The sequence below is a fragment of the Entelurus aequoreus genome, linkage group LG16, assembly GCF_033978785.1.
Source record: "Entelurus aequoreus isolate RoL-2023_Sb linkage group LG16, RoL_Eaeq_v1.1, whole genome shotgun sequence".
Classification (NCBI taxonomy): Eukaryota; Metazoa; Chordata; class Actinopteri; order Syngnathiformes; family Syngnathidae; genus Entelurus; species Entelurus aequoreus.
This window is the reverse complement of record NC_084746.1, coordinates 53,160,924-53,185,741: the sequence shown is the minus strand read 5'-3', so window position 1 is coordinate 53,185,741 and position 24,818 is coordinate 53,160,924. Positions and strand designations below refer to the sequence as shown.

Here is a 24,818-nt window from a genome sequence, read left to right as displayed (position 1 = left end):
GGAAGCAGGACCTGACTCCCCTCTACACGGACCTTTTCTTTTAACTGTTCTGTGACCGAGGGCAACGGCTGTTTATGACCTTTTCTTTAAACCGACCTTTTCTTTTAACTGTTTTGTAATCAAAGGCGATGGCTGTTTACGACCCTTGTCCCTTTAGAAACAGCTGTTGCCATGTAATCAGGGAAAGTCCAAATAAAAGAGGAGGCGTGCAACCTTACGTCAGAGCGTGGTGACACTGTGCAAGGGTGCATGTGTACGCGTTTCTCCTCACTGAGCCAAATTTAATTCTGTCTCTGTTTGATTCCTTGTCTTGTTTAATAGATGTCATCAGTGTTTGAACCTGAGAAAAATCTTAAACTCAATGCGGAATTTAACTGGAAGCCAAGACTGGATAAAACGGGGGTGATATGGGCTATTCTGGGTGCACCGGTCAAAAGTCTGGCAGCCACATTTTGTACAGTCTGAAGCCTCTTTAGCGTTGACTTGTTGAAATGTACATAATTTCCTCTGCCTCACTCATTCAGGGGTCACACAGCCCACCTCCTCCAGTTTCAGAGCTACAGTATATGAACAATAAAATTGACCGTTGAAAAATTATTAGTTCCAACTCCAAAGACTTGAAAGTAGGCCTGAGCCGTTAAAGGAAAATTAACTTGATAATTTTGCCGGCGCCAATGAATTGCTATGTTCGGGTGTGATATTTTTCCAATCACTCTGTGCATTGCTCAAAGCACCTGAGTGCATTTAACCGATAGCCAAATTAAATGAACAGAGGGAACACTCCTGTCAGGCATCATCCACAATCTTTGTCTTAGTGGGCGGAGGCGGGGCTGCTAACTTACACACACAGCATGCACTGACAGAGAGCCTCGCTCGTCACTTTTGAGAAACACCGCAAGTTAACATTAATTCTGAGGAAAAAAAGATGATTGCAGCTTCAACCCAAAGAAGCAAGATAAGCCAAATGTGTTCGTGATGGCAACACAAAAAAGACAACAAACCACCCGACCCAATTGGGAAAAAAACTGCAATCGATGGTGAATATTTATTGAAGTGCAATTTTTGCTTAGCAGTAGAAAACCACTTGTTTATTTTATACAATTTGTTTACTTATTTAGGACAATTCAAAGTTATTGACCTTCCAATTACAATGGTAGAAAATACTAATGAGAAATAATGATTTATTTCGTTTGAAAGGGTTACTTGCAATATTGTATATATTTTATGATAAAGTTAGTGCTTGATTTAGGGTCAAAATAATGCTGACAATAATACAGTTTATCGGCAATAATTTGTGGGTCGATATATTGTCCAGCAATACGTATTATCGGCCTAATTGCAAGTCACACGTCTGCCCCGACCAACAGAAGGGATGTAAATAAATCAAGACGTCGTCAGAGGGACCGCAAGCTACGCAACGCGTGAGCATATTTCCACCAGTTGACACAGCTCTGATGCTCCATCTAAAAGGTAGACAAATGCTGGTTTAAGGGTTGTCGGTGCTCTTTATACATTGCAAAGATGGCTTTTACAGGCAGTGTGAGGTACGGTTTCTCTTTGTCCCTTCATTATGTTGGATTCTCTGGTTTAATGGTACAGTTGTGTGCTCATAAGTTTACATACCCCGGGAGAATTTATGATTTATTGGCCATTCTCCAGAGAATATGAATGATAACACAAAAACCTTTCTTCCACTCATGCTTAATGGTTGTGTGAAGCTATTCATTGGCAAACAACTGGGTATACTCTTTTTAAATCAAAATGACAAAAGAAAGTACCCAAATGACCCTGATCAAAAGTTTACATACCCCAGTGACTTTGATCTGATAACATGCACAAAAGTTGACACAAACAAGTTTGAATGGCTAATCAAGGTTCCAATCGTCACCTGTGACCTGTTTGTTTGTAATTAATGTGTGTGTATAAAAGGTCAGTGAGTTTCTGGGCTTCTGACAGACCATTGCATCTTTCATCCAGTGCTGCACACATGTTTCTGGATTCTGAGTCATGGGGAAGGCAAGATAATTGTCAAAGGATCTGCGAGAAAAGTTAATTGAACTGCATAAAACAGGAAAGGGGTATAAAAAGATATCCAAGGAATTGAGAATGCCAATCAGCAGTGTTCAAACGCTGATTAAGAAGTGGAAAATGAGGGATTCAGGTAGACCAGCAAAGATTTCAGCCACAACTGCCAGGAAAATTGTTCGAGATGCAAAGAAAAATCCACAAGTAACTTCAGCTGAAATACAGGACTCTCTGAAAGGTTGTGGTGTGGCTGTTTCAAGATGCACAATAAGGAGGCACTTGAAGAAAAATGGGCTGCATGTTCGAGTGGCCAGAAGAAAGCCATTTCTGCGCAAATGTCACAAAGTATCCCGCTTACATTACGCCAAACAGCACAGAGACAAGCCTCAAAACTTCTGGAACAAAGTCATTTGGAGTGATGAGACCAAAATTTTACTTTTTGGCCACTCGACCACAACAATCATCAAAATGTCCTCAAATAGTGGCCTCTGCTCAACTAAATGGTAAACAGATTTTACTTGTATAGTGCTTTTCTACCTTCAAGGTAATCAAAGCTTTTTGAGACTATTCCCACATTTAACTACTGATGACGCATCAGGAGCAACAGTATTCAGTATTTTGCTCAAGGATATTTCGACATGGTCACTGGGGGACTGAGGATTGAACCCGCAACCCTCAGGTTGGGAGACAACCACTCTACCACTTGAGCCATGCTGTCCAAGTGCAACCCTCCTGATGCAGCCTGATTCCATCCCACAATGGGCTCAAACCTGGATATTCCAAATTATAGTCATGCACGCTTGGCATCGAGCCAGATAGCGAACCCAAGCTGTGAACTCCATGTCAAGCACAAGCTCTTAAAGGCCTACTGAAAGCCACTACTAGCGACCACGCAGTCTGATAGTTTATATATATCAATGATGAAATCTTAACATTGCAACACATGCCAATACGGCCGGGTTAACTTATAAAGTGACATTTTAAATTTCCCGGGAAACTTCCGGCTGAAAACATCTCTGTATGATGACGTTTGCGCGTGACGTCACTGGTTGAACCAGACATTTTGAAATAGCACGGTAGCCAGCTTAAGTTGTCTGTTTTCATCGCTAAATTCCACAGTATTCTGGACATCTGTGTTGGTGAATCTTTTGCAATTTGTTCAATTAACAATGGAGACTGCAAAGAAGAAAGCTGTAGGTGGGATCGGTGTATTAGCGGCTGGCTGCAGCAACACAACCAGGAGGACTTCGAGTTGGATAGCAGACGCGCTATCCGACGCTAGCCGCCGACCGCATCGATGATAGGGTGAAGTCCTTCGTCGCGCCGTCGATCGCTGGAACGCAGGTGAGCACGGGTGGTGATGAGCAGATGAGAGCTGGCGTAGGTGGAGAGCTAATGTTTTTAGCATAGCTCTGTCGAGGTCCCGTAGCTAAGTTACCTTCAATGGCGTCTTTAGCAACAGCATTGCTAGGCTTCGCCAGGCAGTACAGCATTAACCGTGTGGTTACAGGTCCAGTGTTTGGTAGTATTGTTGATCTTCTGTCTATCCTTCCAGTCAGGGGCTTATTTCATCTGTTTCTATATGCAGTTAAAGGCCTACTGAAATGATTTTTTTAATTTATTGCCATATTTTTGCTGAAAGGATTTCGTAGAGAACATCGACGAAAAAGTTGCAACTTTTGGTCGCTGGTAAAAAAAAAGCCTTGCCTGTACCAGAAGTAGCGTGACGTAGCAGGTTAAAAGGCTCCTCACATTTTCCTATTGTTTTCAATGCAGCGAGAGCGATTCGGACCGAGAAAGCAACGATTACCCCATTAATTTGAGCGAGGATGAAAGATTCGTGGATGAGGAACGTTAGAGTGAAGGACTAGAATGCAGTGCAAGACATATCTTTTTTCGCTCTGACCGTAACTTAGGTACAAGCTGGCTCATTGGATTCCACACTCTCTCCTTTTTCTATTGTGGATCACGGATTTGTATTTTAAACCACCTGGGATACTATATCCTCTTGAAAATGAGAGTCGAGAACGCGAAATTGACATTCACAGTGACTTTTATCTCCACGACAATACATCGGCGAAGCTCTTTAGCTACTGAGCTAACGTGATAGCATCGGGCTTAAATGCAGATAGAAACAAAAGAAATAAATCCCTGACTGGAAGGATAGACAGAAGATCAACAATACTATTAAACCATCGACATGTAACTACACAGTTAATGCTTTCCAGGCTGGCGAAGGTTAACAATGCTGTTTCTAACGACGCCATTGAAGCTAACTTAGCAACCGGACCTCACAGAGCTATGCTAAAAACATTAGCTATCCACCTACGCCAGCCAGCCCTCATCTGCTCATCAACACCCGTGCTCACCTGCGTTCCAGCAATCGACGGTGCGACGAAGGACTTCACCCGATCACAGATGCGGTCACAGATGTGGTCGGCGAGACGGAGGAAGTTAAGGTGAGTTCGGCGGCTAGCGCGTCTGCTATCCATCTCTGTCCTCCTGGTTGTGTTGCTGTAGTCCACCGCTAATACACTGATCCCACCTACAACTTTCTTCTTTGCAGTCTTCATTGTTCATTAAACAAATTGCAAAAGATTCACCAACACAGATGTCCAGAATACTGTAAAATTTTGAGATGAAAACAAGAGTTTTTTGTATAGGATTCAAAGTGTCCGCATACTTCCCATTTTAACGATTGACTTCACGCGCATACGTCATCATACATAGACATTTTCAACCGGAAGTTTAGCTGGAATTTTAAAATTGCACTTTATAAGTTAACCCGGCCGTATTGGCATGTGTTGCAATGTTAAGATTTCATCATTGATATACACTACCGTTCAAAAGTTTGGGGTCACCCAAAGAATTTCGTGGAATAGCCTTCATTTCTAAGAACAAGAATAGACTGTCGAGTTTCAGATGAAAGTTCTATTTTTCTGGCCATTTTGAGCATTTAATTGACCCCACAAATGTGATGCTCCAGAAAGTCAATCTGCTCAAAGGAAGGTCAGTTTTGTAGCTTCTGTAACGAGCTAAAGTGTTTTCAGATGTGTGAACATGATTGCACAAGGGTTTTCTAATCATCAATTAGCCTTCTGAGCCAATGAGCAAACACATTGTACCATTAGAACACTGGAGTGATAGTTGCTGGAAATGGGCCTCTATACACCTATGCAGATATTGCACCAAAAAGCAGACATTTGCAGCTAGAATAGTCATTTACCACATTAGCAATGTATAGAGTGTATTTCTTTCAAGTTAAGACTAGTTTAAAGTTATCTTCATTGAAAAGTACAGTGCTTTTCCTTCAAAAATAACGACATTTACAAGTGACCCCAAACTTTTGAACGGTAGTGTATACACTTTCAGACTGCGTGGTCGGTAGCAGTGGGTTTCAGTAGGCTTTTAAGCACGATGCTATCACGTTAGCTCCGTAGCTAAAGTGTTTCGCCGATGTATTGTCATGGAGATAAAAGTCACTGTGAATGTCCATTTCGCGTTCTCGACTCTCATTTTCAAGAGGATATAGTATCCCAGGTGGTTTGAAATACAAATCCGTGATCCACAATAGAAAAAGGAGAGAGTGTGGAATTCAATGAGCCAGCTTGTACCTAAGTTACGGTCAGAGCGAAAAAAGATACGTCCTGCACTGCACTCTAATCCTTCACTCTCATGTTCCTCATCCACGAATCTTTCATCCTGGCTCAAATTAATGGGGTAATCGTCGCTTTCTCGGTCCGAATCGCTCTCGCTGCTGGTGTAAACAATGTGCAAATGTTCAACCTGTGACATCACGCTACTTCCGGTACAGGCAAGGCTTTTTTATCAGCGACCAAAACTTTATTGTCGATGTTCTCTACTAAATCCTTTCAGCAAAAATATGGCAATATCGCGAAATGATCAAGTATGACACATAGAATGGATCTGCTATCCCCGTTTAAATAAGAAAATTTCATTTCAGTAGGCTTTTAAGGTGTTAAGGAGTGAGGTTTCCCAACATAAACGGCTGAAGGCCTCTGTTACACAAGGAATAAACACCACACCTCAAATACATGACCATCAGTTGTAAATATAGCTATTGTTGCCACTGGGGATGGGTACTTTTTATATTTGAATCGATACAGTACCAATCCTTGGTACCTAGGAATCGGGGAGAACATGCAAACTCCACACAGAAAGAGCCTGGGATTGAACTCAGGACTTTCGTATTGTGAGGCACATGCACTTACCCCTTTTCCACCGTGCTGCCGGGAAATGACATAATACACAGTAATAGTCATTATTTATGCAACATGCTTTTTTTTTTGCCTGGTACTTTCTGCAGTTGATTAATTGGATACCCTGGCCACTGTAATTGTTACGGAAGCATGTAAAACTATAACTTTATAACACTATACCAGGCCTGGGCAATTATTTTGACTCGGGGGCCACATTTAAAGAAAAAAATGTGTCTGGGGGCCGGTATATCTATTTTTAGGGACACTAATACAAAACCTCACAATAATGTCTGATTGAATGCTAAAAACGTTATGACAGACCGCCTTAAAAAACGGAATGGAATTTTACATTTTTCTATGAAGGATAAAACACTGAATATTGACAAAATATGAACGTCACACCCCCGTTCGATCGACATAGTGAAACGCAACAAAAAGTGAAATATGAACGCGGAGTGTACAAAATAAACCCACCTACAATCTGATATATCACTAAGCTTTAGAACTTTGTTGTGAAAATCTCCTTCCGCGTCTGTGGAAACGCTTCCCGCCCACACTGCTTGGTGCCTCGTCTAAGCTGCTGTGACGTCGATTACCATAGTAACTAATTAGATGACCATAGTAACTAATTAGATGACCATAGTAACTAATTAGATGACCATAGTAACTAGGGATGTCCGATAATGGCTTTTTGCCGATATTCGATATTGTACAACTCTTAATTACCTATACCGATATCAACTGATACCGATATATACAGTCGTGGAATTAACACATTATTATGCCTAATTTGGACAACCAGGTATGGTGAAGATAAGGTCCTTTTTTAAAAAATTAATAAAATAAAATAAGATAAATAAATTAAAAACATTTTCTTGAATAAAAAAAGAAAGTAAAACCGTATAAAAACAGTTACATAGAAACTAGTAATTAATGACAATTATTAAAATTAACTGTTAAAGGTTAGTACTATTAGTGGAGCAGCAGCACGCACAATCATGTGTGCTTACGGACTGTATCCCTTGCAGACTGTATTGATATATATTGATATATAATGTAGGAACCAGAATATTAATAACAGAAAGAAACAACCCTTTTGTGTGAATGAGTGTAAATGGGGGAGGGAGGTTTTTGGGTTCGTTCACTAATTGTAAGTGTATCTTGTGTTTTTTATGTTGATTTAATAAAAAAAATTTTAAAAAATGATACCGATAATAAAAACAAAAAACGATACCGATAATTTCCGATATTACATTTTAAAGCATTTATCAGCCGATAATATCAGCAGGCCGATATTATCGGACATCTCTAATAGTAGCTAATTAGATGACCATAGTAACTAATTAGATGACCATAGTAACTAATTAGATTACCATAGTAACTAGTATATCATCCAAAATAAAATGCTTTTGGCGGTCCCCAGATCCAGGCTAAAGACCAGAGGGGACAGAGCCTTTTCCGTTGCCGCCCCTAAGCTCTGGAACAGCCTTCCCCTCCACATTAGGTCAGCCCAGAGCCTGGGGGTCTTCAAAACCCTCCTTAAGACCTACCTCTTCTCGCTGGCCTTTGACCCGAGCTGAGTCCGCCCACTAGGTCACCATTTCTAGTTCCCCCCCCCCATACCACCCCTTCGCTTTAGTTGTATTTTTCAATTTGTCGCACTTTTATTATTATTATTTTTATTCTGCAAATATTTTTTACTTTTTATTCGACCCCTTTTACCGTATTGCATTATCTTGTTTAGCACATTCATTGTTTATGTTCTTTGTTTGTTTTTTGTTTTGTTTTTTTTGCTCTATGCTTTTTTTTTTTTACCTGTAAAGCACTTTGGTTCAATTTAAAAGTTGTTGAAAACGTGCTATATAAATAAAGTTGACTTGACAAAAGCGCAGATTCCAACCATTGAAAGACTTAGTATAGTTGAAGACTTACGGTCATTAGAAAACATCACTGCACATTAGGGATGTCCGATAATGGCTTTTTGCCGATCTCCGATATTGTCCAACTCTTTAATTACCAATCCCGAAATCAACCGATACCGATATCAACCGATATATGCAGTCGTGGAATTAACACATTCTTATGCCTAATTTGGACAACCATGTATGGTGAAGATAAGGTACTTTTTAAAAATAATAATAAAATAAAATAACTAAATTAAAAACATTTTCTTGAATAAAAAAGAAAGTAAAACAATATAAAAACAGTTACATAGAAACTAGTAATTAATGAAAATGAGTAAAATTAAGTGTTAAAGGTTAGTACTATTAGTGGAGCAGCAGCACGCACAATCATGTGTGCTTACGGACTGTATCCCTTGCAGACTGTATTGATATATATTGATATATAATGTAGGAACCAGAATATTGATAACAGAAAGAAATGAGGGGAGGGAGGTTTTTTGGGTTGGTGCACTAATTGTAAGTGTATCTTGTGTTTTTTATGTTGATTTAATAAAAAAAATATACAGATAATAAAAAAACCGATACCGATAATTTCCGATATTACATTTTAACGCATTTATCGGCCGGCCGATATTATCGGACATCCCTACTGCACATCATAATGGCAGCTACACTTTCCATCTTAAACAATTATTTGGGAATGTCGGCGGGCCAGATTAAAAAGCTTAACGGGCCGCATGTGGCCCCCGGGCCTTAGTTTGCCCATATCTGCACTATACTGTTAATATCCATGCATCCATCACATTGGGCCTTCTTCCTTCTCACTGTGTGTGAGAGCCATCTTTTTTTTTTTTTTTTTTACCGCATTCAAACTGCGCCTGTTTGACGTGGTCGCGGTGATATAAGCGGCCAGACATGCGTCGAACCACCCCGTCCGTGGGTGTTGCTATCCGGCTCAAATGATAACCATTGAATGGCTTTTCTAAACGAGATATGTTGGGAGGTTTAGCGGAGGCCATCTTGCCGGGGGCCGCCCTCACCTGGCGGGCCGAGTGAGGATGGATGCTGTGTGCGAGTCAACACTAATGGAGGCACCACCAGGCCGCTTTACAACAAGCCCCCCCCCCCCACATACCCGGCGTCGTCCCCTCGGCTCTCACCTACGGATCTGTAGCCAAGAATGGCGATTTTTCGGGACTTGGGCTGCGGCATGTCTCGCTCTGGTTATCGCATCGAGTCCTGCGGGCTCGACCGCGACCTCCAACCGGATCCAAGAAGGGAGCGCGGGGGACTGGCACATACAGCCTCCCAATGTCTGCAGTCTTCCGCCGCGTCGTGACGAGAAGAGACGGCTGCCCACCACCGCGTGTGTGTGGGTGGGTGGAAAGGTGGGGGAACTCGGGAGTTTATTTCAGGTCATACGCGGCAAGCGTGAAGAGCTTCGAGATTTTCGATAACTGCGTCACTCCCCTCGCGTTGGTAATGAATTAGTAATTAGAGCAACGCCCTCATTGGCTGTGCGACGAGGGGGGGCGGGCCGCGAGGGCTGTTGTAAGACTCTGATTGGGCAACGTCGCTGCTCGTCAAAATACAGTAGCCGGGATCGTGGATGTGATTGGCTGACGCAAGCGTGGTGACGTAATGGCCGGCGGAGTTGCAATGTCGTTCGGGTCTTTGGAGTCAGGAAGTAGGGATGCTGCTACGATGGCGACGTAATCTTGTGTTTCTTTTATTTACAACATACAACGTTTTTCTCAATAATTATTATCAGTATGCTCATTATTATTCCTCTTGTAGCCCTTGTTTACTCATAAATTATTTTGGGTTATTTCAAGTGTGTATACGTACTAAATAAAGCTATTTTTATTAATTTGGGTCATGCCTTTTAATTTAAAAGTTATGACCCAAATTAATAAAAAAATAATTAAAATGATTAAATTAAAAATATTATTAAAAAATGTAATTAAAATTAGATTAAAAAAAAGGGATGTCCGATAATGGCTTTTTGCCGATATCCAATATTGTCCAACTCTTAATTACCGATACCGATATCAACCGATACCGATGTATACAGTTGTGGGATTTAACACATTATTATGCCTAATTTGGACAACCAAGTATGGTGAAGATAAGGTCCTTTAAAAAAAAAAAAATAAGACAAATAAATTAAAAACATTTTCTTGAATAAAAAACAAAGTAAAACAATATAAAAACAGTTACATAGAAACTAGTAATTAATGAAAATGAGTAAAATTAACTGTTAAAGTTTAGGACTATTAGTGGAGCAGCAGCACGCACAATCATGTGTGCTTACGGACTGTATCCCTTGCAGACTGTATTGATATATATTGATATATAATGTAGGAAGCAGAATATTAATAACAGAAAGAAACAACCCTTTTGTGTGAATGAGTGTGAATGGGGGAGGGAGGTTTTTTGGGTTGGTGCACTAATTGTAAGTGTATCTTGTGTTTTTTATGTTGATTTAATAAAACAAAACAAAACAAAACAAAAAAAAAACGATACCGATAATAAAAAAAACGATACAGATAATTTCCGATATTACATTTCAAAGCATTTATCGGCCGATAATATCGGCAGGCCGATAATATCGGACATCTCTACTTTTAAACTATGACACAATAAGTCTAAATAAATATCTACCAGACATGAAGACCTGTACAAGCACACATACACATACTGTACATATACAAGTACATATGCACACATGCACTCATGCACATAATCACGTTTCATCAAACATATATTAACGTTGTTGCCCTAGGGTAAACTGGGTATAACACATGGCACACTGACAAAGCTTAACCTATTGTTACTATAACAATCTACAAGGTTAAGGTTGCTTCTCTTTCTTCCCCTCCATTTTTCTGCATTCTTTCGTATCTCAAGTTATCATTACGTATATGTATTGTTGCATTTGAACAATTGTATTGTTGATAATAAAGGTAGAGTACTGGTATTGTTTATTATCAATAGCACTATTTCTATTGGTATTCATATTGCTCCATTTTTAGTGTAATAATGCTCATTGTCATTTCTGTATTTTTTTTTTTAAATTTTCGCTAACTGCTTATTTGCTATTACTTTTACCATCATATTTGTACATGTCGTATTTGCTGATGTTGCTCTGTTGTTGTTGTTGTTGTGTTTGCTGTTGTTGTTTTTGTCTCTCTGTCTAATCCCCCTCTTGTCCCCACAATTCCCCCCTCTGTCTTCCTTTTTCTCTCTTTCTATCCCCTCCTGCTCCGGCCCGGCTGCACCAAATGATAATATAAATACATTTAATAAAGTCAAAATACAAGTAAGGCAACAAGAGAAGAATCCTACACTTCTCTTTTGTAAAGTAAATCTGAACAGCCGATATGGGCATCTACATCTGCTATATGATTTGCCCGAGAAGCTGGGCAGGACATTATAAAAAATAAAAAAAAAGTAAGTGTATCTTGTGTTTTTTATGTTGATTTAATAAAAATAAAAAAAAAATTAAAAAAACGATACCGATAATAAAAAAACGATACAGATAATTTCCGATATTACATTTCAAAGCATTTATCGGCCGATAATATCGGCAGGCCGATAATATCGGACATCTCTACTTTTAAACTATGACACAATAAGTCTAAAATCTACCAGACATGAAGACCTGGATTAAATTACCACCAGACACCAGATAAAGTATGACAAATTGGAAAAACATAGGCTCCAGCGACCCCCCGCAGATCAGAATCATATCCATATTTAAGTGTTACTTCTTTCTAAACTCCTATAGTCATATAAAGAATAGCTAGTATTCTTCCTTCTTTTGAGTCTCATAGTAAGGTGTCGGCCTTCTAGATTGGAATGTGTCAGAGTAGAGATAACTCGGAGTAGTCTAAACAAAGGGAGTGGGGGCGAGGGACAGAGGGAAGATCACGGGACTTCCGGGGGTTTGAGGGGAGACCGAGCTAGACCGGGCGAGGGAACGCGGGTGTGCTAGATTGGTCTCACGTTTGTCCTCTAAGCTTGGAGAATAAACCACAAAATACCAACTACTGCCTGTTGATTGAATATAAACATCAGCTTATTGCCATAAAAAGAATCTGGGAGAGACTAGCAATTTGAATTCCCCATTGGAGGAATGCTGGTCAACGCAACAAGGACTATTAGTGGACCAGCAGCACGCACAATCATGTGTGCTTACGAACTGTATCCCTTTCAGACTGTATTGATATATATTGATATATAATGTAGGAAGCAGAATATTAATAACAGAAAGAAACAACCCTTTTGTGTGAATGAGTGTAAATGGGGGAGGGAGGTTTTTTGGGTTAGTGCACTAATTGTAAGCGTATCTTGTGTTTTTTATGTGGATTTAATAAAAAAAAACAACAACAAAAAAAACCGATACCGATAATTTCCGATATTACATTTCAAAGCATTTATCGGCCGATAATATCGGCAGGCCGATAATATCGGACATCTCTACTTTTAAACTATGACACAATAAGTCTAAAATCTACCAGACATGAAGACCTGGATTAAATTACCACCAGACACCAGATAAAGTATGACAAATTGGAAAAAGATAGGCTCCAGCGAACCCCCGCGACCCCAAAAGGGACAAGCGGTAGACAATGGATGGATGGAAAAAAACACTTCTCCACAAATACCATATTGTAAATAAAACCTATTCACATTTGTTACCTTGTAACTATGTTTTTAACCATTTCAAATAAAATATATGTTTAACTTTTATAACAATTTATCTAACTTACTTTATATTACACATGGATTATTATCCAGGGTTACACTCCATTCATCCATTTTCTACCGCTTGTCCCTTTCGGGGTCACATGGGGTGCTGGAGCCTATCTCAGCTGCATTCGGGCTTGTGGATCTTTTATTTACAACACCTTTTCCTCAATAATTATTTACAGTATGCTAATTGTTATTCCTATTGTAGCCCTTGTTTACTCATAAATTATTTTGGGTTATTTCAAGTGTGTATACGTACTAAATAAAGCTATTTTTATTCATTTGGGTCATACCTTTTAAACCAGGGGTCACCAACGCGGTGCCCGCGGGCACCAGGTAGCCCGTAAGGACCAGATGAGTAGCCCGCTGGCCTGTTCTAAAAATAGCTCAAATAGCAGCACTTACCAGTGAGCTGCCTCTATTTTTTAAATTTTATTTATTTACTAGCAAGCTGGTCTCGCTTTGCCTGACATTTTTAATTCTAAGAGAGACAAAACTCAAATAGAATTTGAAAATCCAAGAAAATATTTTAAAGACTTGGTCTTCACTTGTTTAAATAAATTCATTAATTTTTTTACTTTGCTTCTTATAACTCTCAGAAAAACAATTTTAGAGAAAAAATACAACCTTAAAAATGATTTTAGGATTTTTAAACACATGGTAAATGGTAAATGGGTTATACTTGTATAGCGCTTTTCTACCTTTTTTTAAAGGAACTCCAAAGCGCTTTGACACTATTTCCACATATACCTTTTTACCTTTTAAATTCCTTCCTCTTCTTTCCTGACAATGTAAATCAATGTTCAAGTAAATTTATTTTTTTTATTGTAAAGAATAATAAATAAATTGTAATTTTAGCTTCTGTTTTTTCGACGAAGAATATTTGTGAAATATTTCTTCAAACTTATTATGATTAAAATTCAAAAAAATTATTCTGGCAAATCTAGAAAATCTGTAGAATCAAATTTAAATCTTATTTCAAAGTCTTTTGAATTTCTTTTAAAATTTTTGTTCAGGAAAATCTAGAAGAAATAATGATTTGTCTAGCTTGGTCCAATTTGTTGTATATTCTAACAAAGTGTAGATTGGATTTTAACCTATTCAAACCATGTCATCAAAATTCTAAAATTATTCTTAATCAGGAAAAATTACTAATGACGTTCCTTCTTTTTTTAATTTTTTCAAAAAGATTCGAATTAGCTAGTTTTTCTCTTCTTTTTTTCGGTTGAATTTTGAATTTTAAAGAGTTGAAATTCAATCAATCAATGTTTATTTATATAGCCCTAAATCACAAAAGTCTCATAAACTATGTTTCAAAATGTAATTGTCATTTTTTTGGTGTTTTCTCCTCTTTTAAACCGTTCGGTTAAGTGTAAATATCATTCATTATTAATAATAACATAGAGTTAAAGGTAAATTGAGAAAATTGGCTATTTCTGGCAATTTATTTAAGTGTGTATCAAACTGGTAGCCCTTCGCATTAATCACTACCCAAGAAGTAGCTCTTGCTTTCAAAAAGGTTGGTGACTCCTGTTTTAAACTATGACACAATAGTCTAAAATCTACCAGACATGAAGACCTGGATTAAATTACCACCAGACCCCAGATAAAGTATGAAAAATTGGAAAAAATAGGCTCCAGCGACCCCCCGCGACCCCAAAAGGGACAAGCGGTAGAAAATGGATGGATGGATGGATGGAAAAAAACACTTCTCCACAAATACCATATTGTAAATAAAACAAATTCACATTTGTTACCTTGTAACTATGTTTTTAACCATTTTTAACATACTTAATAGTTTCAATCTAAAGCTATTTTTTAATAATTAGGGTCACAGGGCTATATCTTTTAAACTATGACACAATAGTCTAAAATCTACCATAAGGACCTGAATTTTTCTTACAGATTTTGTCACAACACGGATGAACAAAATCAGTACTCTGATGATTATTATGTGCTGTGATGATGATTGTTATTGGAATTTTTAGAGTCTTCAATTAACACACTTTTGGGATGTAGGAGGGGGAAAAAAGATACAAAGTTAGTGTGTTGTCATGACAATTGTTAACCAGTAGATGTCACCGTTAAGTCTAAGCCTGGACCCCTGAAGAGGGGGTCCAGACTGATGCAAAGGAAGAAAATAAAAACAAACTCATAGCCATAGCACACATAATCATGCGTGTAAGAGGGAAACATCAAAGAGCACAAAGGACATTAAAGACATTAAAAGAGCAGAGCTGATGCAACCAGCCACTTCTACACACAGCCACAAAAGAAGAGACAGGAGCAGACCCAACAAAGCAACCAAGACCACCCTCGGCCGCCCACCAACTATAATCCGTATGCTCATTTTTATTCCTATCGTAGCCCTTGTTTACTCATCAATTATTTTGGGTTATTTCAAGTGTGTATACGTACTAAATAGTTTCAATCTAAAGCTATTTTTTTATTAATTTGGGTCATACCTTTTAAACTATGACATATAGTCTAAAACCTACCAGACATAAAGACCTGGATTAAATTACCACCAGACACCAGATAAAGTATGTGAAATTGGAAAAAAAACACTTCTCCACAAATACCATATTGTAAATAAAACAAATTCACATTTGTTAGCTTGTAACTATGTTTTTAACCCTTTCAAATGAAATATATTTTTTAACTTTTATAACAATTTATCTAACTTACTTTATATTACACATGGATTATTATACGGGGTTACACTCCATTCATCCATTTTCTACCGCTTGTCCCTTTCGGGGTCACAGGGGGTGCTGGAGCCTATCTCAGCTGCATTCAGGCTTGTGGATCTTTTATTTACAACACCTTTTTCTTAATAATTATTATCAGTATGCTCATTATTATTCCTATTGTAGCCCTTGTTTACTCATAAATTATTTTGGGCTATTTCAAGTGTGTATACGTACTAAATAAAGCTATTTTTATTAATTTGGGTCATACCTTTAAAACTATGCCACAATAGTCTACTCTAAAATCTACCAGACATGAAGACCTGGATTAAATTACCACCAGACACCAGATAAAGTATGAAAAATTGGAAAAAGATAGGCTCCAGCGACCCCCCGTTACCCCAAAAGGGACAAGCGGTAGAAAATGGATGGATGGAAAAAAACATTTCTCCACAAATACCATATTGTAAATAAAACAAATTCAAATATCTTTTTAACGTACTAAATAGTTTCAATCTAAAGATATTTTTATTAATTTGGGTCACAGGGCTATATCTTTTAAACTATGACACAATAGTCTAAAATTTACCATAAGGACCTGAATTTTTTTTCTACAGATTTTGTCACAACACGGATGAACACAATCAGTACTCTGATGATTATTATGTGCTGTGATGATGATTGTTATTGGAATTTTTAGAGTCTTCAATTACACGTTTTTGGGATGTAGGAGGGGGAAAAAAGACACAAAGTTAGTGTGTTGTCATGACAATTGTTAACCAGTAGATGTCGCCGTTAAGTCTAAGTCTGGACCCCTGAAGAGGGGGTCCAGACTGAGGCCAAAGAAGAAAATAAAAACAACCTCATAGCCATAGCACACATAAGCATGTGTGTAAGAGGGAAACATCAAAGAACACAAAGGACATTAAAGATATTAAAAGAGCAGAGCTGATGCAACCAGCCACTTCTACACACAGCCACAAAAGAAGAGACAGGAGCAGACCCAACAAAGCAACCAAGACCACCCTCGGCCGCCCACCAACTATTATCCGTATGCTCTTTTTTATTCCTATTGTAGCCCTTGTTTACTCATCAATTATTTTGGGTTATTTCAAGTGTGTATACGAACTAAATGGTTGGAGGCTATCTAAGCTGCTTTCAGGCTTGTGGATCTTTTATTTACAACATGTGGCCACGTTTTTTCTCAATAATTATTATCAGTATGCTCATTTTTATTCCTATTCCTTGTTTACTCATAAATGATTTTGGGTTATTTCAAGTGTGTATACGTACTAAATAGTTTCAATCTAAAGCTATTTTTTTATTAATTTGGGTCATACCTTTTAAACTATGACACAATAGTCTAAAATCTACCAGACATAAAGGACCTGAATTAAATTACCACCAGACGCCAGATAAAGTATGGAAAAAAAACACTTCTCCACAAATACCATATTGTAAATAAAACAAGTATGTATTTCACATTTGTTACCTTGTAACAATGTTTTTTTACCATTTCAAATACATTATCTTTTTAACTTTTATAACAATTTATCTAATGTACTTTATATTACACATGGATTATTATCCGGGTTACACTATTGACTATAAAATAGTGTTACTGCTCATTTTGTTAACGCTTGTGGAAAATTAACATACAATAGATCAGGGGTCACCAACGCTGTGCCCGCGCGCACCAGGTAGCCCGTAAGGACCAGATGAGTAGCCCGCCGGCCTGTTCTAAAAATAGCTCAAATAGCAGCACTTACCAGTGAGCTGCCTCTATTTTTTACATTTTATTTATTTACTAGCAAGCTGGTCTCGCTTTGCTCGACATTTTTAATTCTAAGAGAGACAAAACTCAAATAGAATTTGAAAATCCAAGAAAATATTTTAAAGACTTGGTCTTCACTTGTTTAAATAAATTCATTATTTTTTTTACTTTGCTTCTTATAACTTTCAGAAAGACAATTTTAGAGAGAAATTACAACCTTAAAAATGATTTTAGGATTTTTAAACACATATACCTTTTTACCTTTTAAATTCCTTCCTCTTCTTTCCTGACAATTTAAACCAATGTTCAAGTAAATTTATTTTTTATTGTAAAGAATAATAAATACATTTTAATTTAATTCTTCATTTTAGCTTCTGTTTTTTCGACGAAGAATATTTGTGAAATATTTCTTTAAACTTATTATGATTAAAATTCAAAAAAAATATTCTGGCAAATCTAGAAAATCTGTAGAATCAAATTTAAATCTTATTTCAAAGTCTTTTGAATTTCTTTTAAAAATTTTATTCTGGAAAATCTAGAAGAAATAATGATTTGTCTTTGTTAGAAATATAGCTTGGTCCAATTTGTTATATATTCTAACAAAGTGTAGATTGGATTTTAACCTATTTAAAACATGTCATCAAAATTCTAAAAGTAATATTAATCAGGAAAAATTACTAATGATGTTCCATAAATTCTTTTTTTTATTTTTTCAAAAAGATTCGAATTAGCTAGTTTTTCTCTTCTTTTTTTCGGTTGAATTTTGAATTTTAAAGAGTCGAAATTGAAGATAAACTATGTTTCAAAATGTAATTGTCAATTTTTTCGTGTTTTCTCCTCTTTTAAACCGTTCAATTAAGTGTAAATATCATTAATTATTAATAATAACATAGAGTTAAAGGTAAATTGAGCAAATTGGCTATTTCTGGCAATTTATTTAAGTGTGTATCAAACTGGTAGCCCTTCGCATTAATCACTACCCAAGAAGTAGCTCTTGCTTTCAAAAAGGTTGGTGACCCCTGCAATAGATAGTATATTTACCTCGTGATGACAAATGGTTAATATAGTGAATTTAAAATATCTAACATAATATTATTTACCTATTTCTTTATTTTAATGTTTTTCTACAGATTTTGTCACAACACGGATGAACAAAATCAGTACTCTGATGATTATTATGTGCTGATGTGAAGTGAAGTATATTTATATAGCGCTTTTCTCTAGTGACTCAAAGCGCTTTTACATAGTGAAACCCAATATCTAAGTTACATTCAAACCAGTGTGGGTGGCACTGGGAGCAGGTGGGTAAAGTGTCTTGCCCAAGGACACAACGGCAGTGACTAGGATGGCGGAAGCGGGGATCGAACCTGCAACCCTCAAGTTGCTGGCACGGCCGCTCTACCAATCGAGCTATACCGCCCATGATTGTTATTTGAATTTTTAGAGTCCATGATTGTTATTTGAATTTTTAGAGTCTTCAATTAACACGTTTTTGGGATGTAGGAGGGGGAAAAAAGACACAAAATTAGTGTGTTGTCATGACAATTGTTAACCAGTAGATGTCACCTTTAAGTCTAAGCCTGGACCCCTGGACCCAGACCCAACAAAGCAACCAAGACCACCCACCAACTATTATCCGTATGCTCATTTTTATTCCTATTGTAGCCCTTGTTTACTCATTAATTATTTTGGGTTATTTCAAGTGTGTATACGTACAATATAGTTTCAATCTAAAGCTATTTTTATTCATTTGGGTCATACCTTTTAAACTATGACACAATAGTCTAAAACCTACCGGACATAAAGACCTGGATTAAATTACCACCAGACACCAGATAAAGTATGAAAAATCGGAAAAAAAACACTTCTCCACAAATACCATATTGTGACTGTATTATGATGATAGTATATATGATAGTATATATCTGTATCATGAATCAATTTAAGTGGACCCCGACTTAAACAAGTTGAAAAACTTATTCGGGTGTTACCATTTAGTGGTCAATTGTACGGAATATGTACTTCACTGTGCAACCTACTAATACAAGTCTCAATCAATCAATCAATCAAAATAAAACAATTATGTATTTCACATTTGTTACATTGTGGAAAAGTAACATACAATAGATAATATATTTACCTCGTGATGACAAATGGTTAATATAGTGAATTTAAAATATCTAACATAAAATTATTTACCTATTTCTTTATTTTAATGTTTTTCTACAGATTTTGTCACAACACGGATTAACAAAATCAATACTCTGATGATTATTATGTTCTGTAATGATGATTATTATTTAATTTTTTTTTTATTTAGAGTCTCCAATTAACACGTTTTTGGGATTAAGAGGGGGAAAAAAAGACACAAAGTTAAGTGTGTTGTCATGACAATTGTTCACCAGTAGATGTCGCCGTTGCACCGCCAACCACAATACAAGGATAAGTCCTCTTCAAAGGCCTGACTGTATAATTCCATGACAACTCCACATCCTAATTACTGTTTATTTCCATCTCGTGTTTTTAGACTCGCCATCTAATAAGAAGGCCAAGCCTCAAACCGGCCGTGCACCTGACCGCGGTAACCCCGCACATAAATCAGACAGCCATTACACACCACTCATTTCAACTGATAGTCTGACGTCCATTCTGCCCGCTTCTTATTATAACCGTGGCTGGAAAACCACGCCGCAGGCATGCAACAATACCGCAGGAAGCGAGGCCACAATTAGTGGGTTAAGCCTGCAGGCAGACGGTGGTGGAATTCCAGGCAAGGTGTTGAGAGGAAGGCACTCCTCTTTGCTTTCTACGAACAAGGTCCGGCCTAATATTCATAGTGTTCACTGTATCTATATTAGAATTGTTTGAAAATAACAGATTAGTGTGCAGTTTTTCCAGTTCAGTTTCACTTCATCACCCAAACGTCCTCACCCATAGTCAACTGTTTTGCCTGCACCCACTTCTTTGCACTCAGGGTAGGACATCAGCATGTCAGCAATAAAACATTTGACATTGGCTGTCATAAAAAAAAGTTGATAAAGAAGGCTGTAGGGCAGGGGTGTCAAACTTATTTTAGACCGGGGCCCACACCACATGGAGAAAAATCTACTCCCAAGTGGGCCGGACTGGTAAAATCACGGCATGATAACTTAAAAATAAAGACAACTTCAGATTGTTTTCTTTGTTTAAATATAGAACAAGTGTCACGTGTGGGCATACTTGCCAACCTTGAGACCTCCAATATCGGGAGGTGGGGGGTAGGGGACGGGGGGGGGCTTGGTCGGGGGTGGGTGGGTGGGTGGGTTGGTTGGGGGCGTGTTTGGGGGGCGTGGTTATTTACAGCTAGAATTCACCAACTCGAGTATTTCATATATATATATATATATATATATATATATATATATATATATATATATATATATATATATATATATATATATATATATATATATATATATATATATATATATATATATATATGTGTATGAAATACTTGACTTTCAGTGAATTCTAGCTATATATATATATATATATATATATATATATATATATATATATATATATATATATTTATTTTATTTACATAAAAGAAATACTTAAATTTCAGTGTTCCGGTGGCTATCCATTAGATGGCAGTATTGTCCTGTTTAACTTCTCCGTTCATGATGAGTATCTCATTTCGGCCACCGTGTTCAATGGAGAAGTCTGTTCTACATATTTACAGGCAACATACACCTTCCCCTTCGAACTGTCCTGGATGAACTGAAATTCTTGTTTCCATTCGTTTTGGAACTTGCAAGCGTATTTCTCCATCTTGCTCGTCGACGGCGTCGCCATGTCTGTAATTTCCCCGTTCTTCTGCTTCGTCTCCTTGTTGTGTGCGCAGTTGTGCACTATACTCTCTAAAAGCCCTAGATGTTATGACGTCATTGGGTCAGGCAAGCTGTTTATATTGTGGGAAAGCGGACGTGAGAACAGGCTGTCCCCACTCAGTCTCAGGTCCGCATTGAGCTGGAGGGGGCGTGGCCTCCAGCTCCGGCTGAATACCGGCAGAGAAAATCTCTGCCGGGAGGCCGTCGGGAGAGGCGCTGAATACCGGGATTCTCCCGCTAAAAACGGGAGGGTTGGCATGTATGCGTGTGGGGGGGTCGCAGCTTACTGCGGGGTTCGTTCCCCCGGGATGCAGACGGACCACTCTGGACAAGGCGTGCAGGTAGGAACATGATTTATTCGTAGCAGTCAAACAAGTACCAAAAACTGAAAACAAGCCAGAGGAAACACGTGCCGACCGAACTCGAAGTTAAGGCTAACGCTTAGCATAGCATAGAAGACAAGGAATACTCACATAACTGTAGCATAAGCAAAGAAAGAAGCCAGGCAAAGGCAGGCTTAAATAATGCCTCTGATTAGTGCTCGGGAAACAGGTGAGCGTCCCGAACACCAATCAGAGGCAGGTGAAAATAATAAGTAACCATGGTAACTAAACAAAAAATTTAAGGGTGCACAACAACAGGAACTAAGGCTGTCCAAAACTAACAGAAAATAACAAAAACATGATCCGGGCCATGGATCATGACAACAAGCACATTCTGAAAATGTACAAATCATAACGTTGTTGTTTTTTTTTTTTACAATTACCTGTTGCGGTTAATAGTACATATACTTTATTTGTCATTATTCATATTTTCTGAATAAATGATGTGATAATGTTCATCAGTCAACTCATTGCTGTTAATCTTCAATCTATCAAGATAAAAAATGACATCAAAATCAAATTACAGAATGTTATTTTTGTACTTTGATCATTTTCTTTAGGTTGATTGGCAACACTAAATGGTCCCTAGTGTGTGAATGTGAGTTGGCCCTGCGATGAGGTGGCGACTTGTCCAGGGAAGTGTTTTTCAACCTTTTTTGGAGCCTAGGCACATTTTTTGCGTTGAAAAAACCACCAGCAGAAATCATTAAAAAAACGAAACTCAGTTGACAGTAAAAAGTCGTTGTCGCAATTGTTGGATATGACTTTAAAGCATAACCAAGCATGCATCACTATAGCTCTTGTCTCAAAGTAGGTGTACTGTCACCACCTGTCACATCACGCCCTGACTTATCTAGACTTTTTTGCTGTTTTCCTGTGTGTAGTGTTTTACTTCTTGTCTTGCGCTCCTATTTTGGTGGCTTTTTCTCTTTTTTCTGTATTTTCCTGTTGCAGTTTCATGTCTTCCTTTGAGCGATATTCCCCGCATCTACTTTGTTTTAGCAATCAAGAATATTTAAGTTGTTTTTAATCCTTCTTTGTGGGGACATTGTTGATTGTCATGTCATGTTCGGATGTACATTGTGGACGCCGTCTTTGCTCCACAGTAAGTCTTTGCTGTCGTCCAGCATTCTGTTTTTGTTTACTTTGTAGCCAGTTCAGTTTTAGTTTCGTTCTGCATAGCCTTCCCTAAGTTTCAATGCCTTTTCTTAGGGGCACTCACCTTTTGTTTATTTTTGGTTTAAGCATTAGACACCTTTTTACCTGCACACTGCCTCCTGCTGTTTCCGACATCAAAAACACAATTAGCCCCGGCTGCCACCTACTGATATGGAAGAATATTACACGGTTACTCCGCCGAGATTTAGACAACACAGACACTCAACAACAACACATCATTTGCAGACTTATAATTACTGCTTTGCAAAAAATATTTATAACCCAAATAGGTGAAATTAGACCATCTCCCACGGCACACCAGACTGTATCTCACGGCCCAATGGTTGAAAAACACTGGTCCAGGGTGTACCCCGCCTTCCGCCCGATTGTAACTGAGATAGGCCCCAGCACCCCACCCCCCCGCGACCCCGAAACGGACAAGCGGTAGAAAATTGATGGATGGATGGATAATTTTCCTTGACTGATGTACTAACATGTGGTTTATTTTGTACAGATGTAGCATCATCTACAAAGATACAAATAATTGCTATTGCGACATCTAGTGGACACATTTAGAACAGCAGTTTATTTCATGAAAACATTTCAGGTTCATTTTTTATACTTAGCAAACTCACCCTCGGGCCGTACATTAGACACCCTTGCTGTAGGGGGTCTACATTCACCACACACATAGACACGCAAACATGATGATGGCCAGGAATAGGTTAGGGGCTGTAGCGATTAGCATCTGCTGACAGGGGCCAACAATAGATACCCCCACCTTCACGGGCAACAGGTGTTTGACACGAGTGTTTCACTTTGATAAAAGGGCTTAAAGCAGCCTTGCTGAAATAAGACAAAGATCCTGCTAAATAACTGTTTCAGATGATCAGAAACCAAGTTCCACCATTTTTCCACCTTTGCCTTTTACAAAAGAGATATTGATGCAACTGAAATATTGCGGCTTTTATCCAGCAACCTAACAGCCAGCTTAAAAAAAAAAAGTTAAAAGGGAATTGCACTTTAAGAACAATTTTTACTCATCATCCACAATCCTTATGTGAGACAATAACACATGTATTGCCCTTTTCTGTGCATTCTAAATAGTAAACAAAACTGCTTGTAAGAGGCGGTTAACAATGCAGGTAAAAGGCACAGTAAAGACTCTGCTTCATTGGTGTGCTGCGTAGGAACCAACCTGAGGAGAAACTGCTGGTGTCTTTATATCGGGCCACCATAGAACCGGCGCTGATGTACTGCGTAACTGTGTGGTTTGATGCCTGTCTGCTGCAGACAGAAAGGCGCTTCAGAGGGTGACCAGGACAGCGGAGAAGATTATCGGCTGCCCTCTGCCTTCCCTAAATGACATTGCTCAATCTCGCTGCCTCGGCAGATGGAAGAAAATCCTGTCGGACAGCTCTCACCCTGGTCAGCACTGGTTCAACCTGCTGCCACCAGGGAAGAGATTTCAGTCACAGGAAGACAAAAGGAGTTGAAAACTGTTTTTACCCGTGGGCCATTAGGATATGGAATCTGTCCCAATAGCTTACATTGTTTTTCACTGTTGTTCGTGCTATTTATATTATTTATGTTATTTATTAGCACCTACAAGTCTTGAGTCCATGGTTCTCGCCCGGGAAAGGGTGGAGTGCCATCTCCAAGTCGGGGAGGAGATCTTGCCCCAAGTGGAGGAGTTCAAGTACCTCGGAGTCTTGCTCACGAGTGGGGGAAGAGTGGATGGTGAGATCGACAGGCGGATCGGTGCGGCGTCTTCAGTAATGCGGACGCTGTATGGATCCGTTGTGGTGAAGAAGGAGCTGAGCCGGAAGGCAAAGCTCTCAATTTACCGGTCGATCTACGTTCCCATCCTCACCTATGGTCATGAGCTTTGGGTTATGAGTCAGTCAACTCATTGGTGTTAATTTTCAATCTATCAAGATAAAAAATCAGATTACAGGATGTTATTTATGTAGTTTTCTAATTTTCCTCGACTGGTGCACTGGTTTATTTTATTTTTTTACATATGTACCATAATCT

At 38.3% G+C, this 24,818-nt stretch overlaps 1 protein-coding gene across 3 annotated transcripts in view; it reads right to left on the bottom strand.

Moving 5' to 3' along the window:
- The window catches only part of LOC133631185 (GTP-binding protein Rheb), a 40,614-nt gene extending 16,558 nt beyond the window's left edge, over positions 1–24,056 (bottom strand). For 2 of the 3 annotated variants that reach the window (XM_062023333.1, XM_062023335.1), the window contains exon 1: positions 9,310–9,622. In XM_062023333.1, the coding sequence (XP_061879317.1) occupies positions 9,310–9,361 (52 nt within the window). In that variant the 5' untranslated portion in view covers positions 9,362–9,622. Of the gene's footprint in view, positions 1–9,309; positions 9,623–23,979 lie in introns of those variants that run through there. The other variant, XM_062023334.1, reaches the window with a different exon arrangement.
- Between the last annotated feature and the right edge of the window lie 762 nt (positions 24,057–24,818).